Raw genomic sequence first — 5,079 nt, forward strand, 5'->3', positions numbered from 1 at the left:
TAAACCAAACCATATCGCGTTTCGTTATCGAACAGCGCCATCTAGTTGTGTAATCGTTACTAACACACTCCCCCCGGAAAGGACGATAGTCCTTTAAACATCAGGTAATGGGCATAGTTTCCCAACAGTTCTCGTGTAGACTCCTGCCTTTGTTCGTACATCATAAGTTCTCGTTATTCCGTCTTGGCCAGGATATTTTTTCTCGATGCGCCCAAGAAACCATTTACTTGGCGGCAGATTAGGTATTTTCATAAGGACTAAATCACCCACATTAAACTCCTTCTTTAGTTGCATCCATTTTGGTCGCTCTTGTAATCGTGATAAATATTCGACATGCTATTTTTTCCAAAAGGATTGCATCGTCTTTTGTAGAAGTCTCCATCGTGTTAAATTGTGTATTTTGAAATCAGTTAAATCTCGCTCAGGAACTGTGATCAGTGATTCGCCAACCAAAAAATGTGCTGGGGTTAAAGGTTCAAAATCATCAGGATGATCACTCATGGGAGAGAGCGGTCGCGAATTTAGGCACGCCTCGATTTGGACGAGGACGGTGTACAACTCCTCGAAGGTAAGTGTTGCCTCTCCTATTGTTCTCTTTATGTGATATTTTATAGATTTCACTCCGGCCTCCCATAATCCTCCGAAATTTGGTGATCCAGGTGGAATATAACGCCATTTGGTAGATTTGGAATCTAGTAGTGATTCAAGATCTTTTGGTATCGATGCCTTCCCTTGGTGCCACATCTCTAAAATTTCTTTACTGGCAGCGACGAATGTAGTTCCATTATCGCTCCACATCTCTCTACATGGACCTCTTCTTGATATGAAACGTCTGAATGCAGCCATGAACGCATCCACGGTCATGTCACTCACTATCTCTACGTGTATAGCCTTTGTAGCCATGCATATGAATAATGCGATGTAGCCACGATAGGATTTTGCTCCTCTACCCTTGCTCATACGTACATCTATAGGGCCTGCAAAATCAACTCCACTTATAAGAAATGGTCTCGATGGAGTAACACGACACTCTGGCAAATCTCCCATCATCTGTGTAGTGTTATTGGCGCGTTGCCTCGAACAAATCATGCAATTTCTCACAAATCGTTTTACAGTATTGCCTGCATTTATCAACCAGTATTTGCCACGTAAGTATGACAACATTAATTGTGGCCCTCCATGTAGCGTATTAAAATGAGCATCTGCTAACAATAATGGTAAAAGTACATTAGTTTTTGATATAATTACAGGATGCTTACTCTGATACTGAATGTGAGCGTGCTTTAGGCGACCTCCGACTCTTAACACTTCGTTCTCATCCAAGAATGGTTTTAATGATAATAAACCACTTTTCTTTTGTAGAGGTAAGTCCCTTTTCAAATTCTCAATTTCATCTCTAAACTCTATGCCTTGTGACAACTTTAAACAAACGGTAAGTGCTTCTTCTCTTTCCTCAAAATTTATAAATAATGTATTAACCTTGTCTTTATTTTTCAGGTGCAGCCATCGTCTACAGTATGCTATCACCGTTATTAGTTTTCTCAAAGAAGAATATTTAGTTAATAAGGTAAGTATTTCTCCATCTTCTGACTCTTGCGACTTAACTGTCATACAAGAAACTGTTTCTTTTAGCTCCAATGTAGTAGTTGGTACTTCACAGGTAGGTCTTTTTATGTATTTATCTTTTAGAAATAATGGACCTTGCCACCACAACTCATGAGATTTTAATTTTTCAGGCGCTACTCCTCGTGATGCTGGGTCAGCAGGATTCTCTTTTGTAGGTATGTAAGACCAATTTGGTTTGAAAGTATTTGATATTTCAATCACTCTATTTTTTACATATGGTTTCCATCTATTGGGATCGCCGTTAATCCAACATAGAGCTACTTGTGAGTCGGACCAAGCGTAAGTATGTGTCTCATCAACTCTCAATGCGGTCGCGACATGTTTTAAAAGTTTTGTCAGCAGAAGAGCAGCACATAACTCTAAACGTGGGAGCGTTACTTGTTTTAAAGGTGCTACCTTTGTTTTTGACATTATCAACGAAACCTTGACTTCATCATTGGATTGCACAACTCTAGCATAAACCACTGCGGCATATGCTGCTGCTGAAGCGTCTGAAAAACCATGCAACTCAAATCTACGATGTGTATTCGAGGTACCCATCCATCTATCTACATTTATTTCAGAAAGTTTGTTTAACTGAGAATTGTATTTGCACCATTCATTGCGTAGTGAGGCTGGTAGCTCATCATCCCATGCAATCTTTGCTGCCCACAGTTTTTGCATAAAGATTTTTGCAACAATAATACTCGGTGCTAGCCAACCCATAGGATCGAATAGCGAAGCTATTACGGTAAGTACCTTTCTCTTAGTTATAGTTGGTTCAAGTGATATTTTCGAATTGTGGACTGTATTTGTTATTTGTAACTTGTCAGTTAGTGTATTCCAGTTAATACCTAACGTTTTTATTGTATCCTTTATGTTTGGCTCTATCTCATTTTTTGATATTCTTTTACTATTCTCGATCTCTTCCATAAATTGTTTACTATTAGAATTCCATTTTTGTAGCTCAAAACCTCCTGATTGTAGTATTTTTGTTACTTTACTTTGAATGTCGATTGCAGTTTCTACATCGCAACTTCCTGATAAAATGTCATCAACGAAAAAATCGTTAAGGATGGCTCTCTGTGCCTCTTGTAATGACTCATCCTTATCTTCGTCTATCGCTACTTGTTTAAGTGTTTTTATTGCAAGGTATGGCGCACATGCTGTGCCAAATGTGACTGTTAGCAATCTATAATCTTGTATTTCTTCTTCATCACTAAAACGCCATAATATTCTGTGATAATCTGTATCTTCTTTTCTCAGTCTTATTTGTCGGTACATTTTGATTATGTCCGCTGTAAAACAAATCTTATGCATTCTCCATCTCATCAAAATACTACGTAATTCTTCTTGTAGCGGTGGACCAATTAATAACTCATCATTAAGTGAAATATTGTTGCTTCCTTTACTCGAAGCATCAAACACAACTCTAACTTTTGTCGTAATTTTATCTTCTCTCAATACTGCATGGTGCGGTAGGTATATGGCTCTCTCGTATCTCGTTCTTTCTTTTACCGGCTCCATGTGGTTTAAAGTAAGATACTCTCTCATGACTTTATTATACTCGTGACTCAGTTTCTCATTTTGTGATAGTTTTTTCTCTAATCTCTTGAATCTGTCTAGTGCTCTCTCATAAGTATGTGTAGGTAGTTTAGGTTCGTCGTGCTTAAACGGAAGTGCCACGACGTATCTTCCATTAGGTTCTCGTGTTGTAGTATTCTCGTAAATTTGCTCAGCTCGTAACTCTTCTAATGTATAAGGTGTGTTAGTTCTAATCTCCATATTCTCGTCTTCCCAAAATTTCTCTAACATTTTCTCTAGTTTTACGTTTAAGTGCATGCTTACTATTCCCCTTGTTATATTTTCTTTTATACCTCCTCCAGATATTATCCAACCAAACTGTGTTTGTTGGGCGATCGGTGACCCTTCACTTCCTTTAATTACTCCACTCATTATTATTTCAGTAAATACATTAACTCCTAAAAGTAAATCTATGGTACCTGGCTCCATGTATGTTGGATCTGCCAAAGTTAAATGTTGGATGTGAGAGAAAGATTCATTATTGACTCTTGAAGTGGGTAAAAAGTCTGTGATTTGTTTGACCACAAATGCTGTACAATTAATTTTGAATGTATTTGTAAGTCTCGAAGTGATCTCCAACTCAGTAGCATATTTGATTTTTGATGTCATCTGATCTACACCACTCACCTCGCCTTCCACTATTCTTCTGCGTAATTGTAAACCTTTCACAGTTATTTCATTTACAAAGGACTCTTGTGAACATGGATCTATAAGAGCTCTTAAGGTTTGAGGTCCTTTATTGGTTTCGATGTTAACCAGTGCAGTTGCTAACAATGCAGTTTTTCCTTGTACTGTAAGATGTGATCGAATAACTCTCGATTCAGATGTAGTTGGAGTCTCTATGGTTGTATTTTCAGACCTGTTAGGCTCACTCTCTCTTTCTGTTCTGGTTAGATGAATTAATGTATGGTGTCTCTTTCTGCACTCATGACAGGACGCTTTGGATCTACAATGTATGACACTGTGACTCGGTGATAGACAATTAAAACATAATCTCGCGTTCTGTATATGTTCAATTCGTTTGTTCACATCTAATTTCGCAAATTCTGTACATGCTGATAAGCGGTGATCTTGTCTGCAAAATGGACAATGTTGAGTATTATTAGTTGTAATAAATGATTTTGTTTTTGAAGGGTTTCTCTCTCTTGACACATTAACTGAAGTAGTACACATCATCTCATAGACTCTAAATCTTGTCTCTAGGAATTTCGTAAATCTCTCAAAAGTGGGTAAGATATCTATAGGTAACTCTCCAACATCTTCTTCCCATTGCTTATGTGATTCATCGTCTAGCTTATTGACTATCAAATGGATAACTATGATGTCCCAGTTTGTGGTTTCCACATCATTGTTCTTTAAACTGTTAAGACATTCGACTGTCGTATCCAATAAATCCTTGATTCCTTTGGCTGTACTTTGGGATAGTTTTCTTTGGTTAAAAAGTCGATTTAGTATAGTTTGAACTATTATTCTTCGATTATTATATCTGTTATTTAAAGTCTCCCATGCAACATCGTAATTTCTTTCCGTGATTTGTATTTGTCTTAATAATTGCTCTGCCTCACCGGTTATACTTGATTTTAAATAATGTAGCTTTTGAACTTTGGATAAAGAATGATTGTTATGTATAAGTGTTGTATACAAATCTCTAAATGTACTCCAGTCATGATAATTTCCAGAAAATTGGGGTATATTAATTTTTGGTAGCTTGACTTCCTGTGTTTGGTTATGTGTTATATTTTTCTCTAATGACTCAGGTGCTTTCTCACTTAACTCCTCTATTTTCTCTAACATGTCTGATTTTGTGTTGATATATTCCTCTTCCCCTATGCCAAACATGTCTATAGCGAAATATTTATGCTTTAATTTTTGCTCAGAAGTAGCTATTTG

The 5,079-nt window shown here is 37.1% G+C and overlaps 1 protein-coding gene across 1 annotated transcript; it reads right to left on the reverse strand.

Moving 5' to 3' along the window:
- Positions 1-336: 336 nt before the first annotated feature.
- LOC106118088 (uncharacterized) lies at positions 337-5,028 on the reverse strand. Its single transcript, XM_013312644.1, has one exon. It carries the CDS (start codon positions 5,026-5,028, stop codon positions 337-339), a length of 4,692 nt encoding a protein of 1,563 aa, XP_013168098.1.
- Between the last annotated feature and the right edge of the window lie 51 nt (positions 5,029-5,079).

Source organism: Papilio xuthus, unplaced genomic scaffold (genome assembly GCF_000836235.2).
Source record: "Papilio xuthus unplaced genomic scaffold, Pxut_1.1 DF827599.1, whole genome shotgun sequence".
Lineage (NCBI taxonomy): Eukaryota > Metazoa > Arthropoda > Insecta > Lepidoptera > Papilionidae > Papilio > Papilio xuthus.

Bases quoted from the DNA above. Each gene is read 5' to 3' on its own strand.
- LOC106118088 (XM_013312644.1), bottom strand. From the start codon at position 5,028: ATGTTTGGCATAGGGGAAGAGGAATATATCAACACAAAATCAGACATG.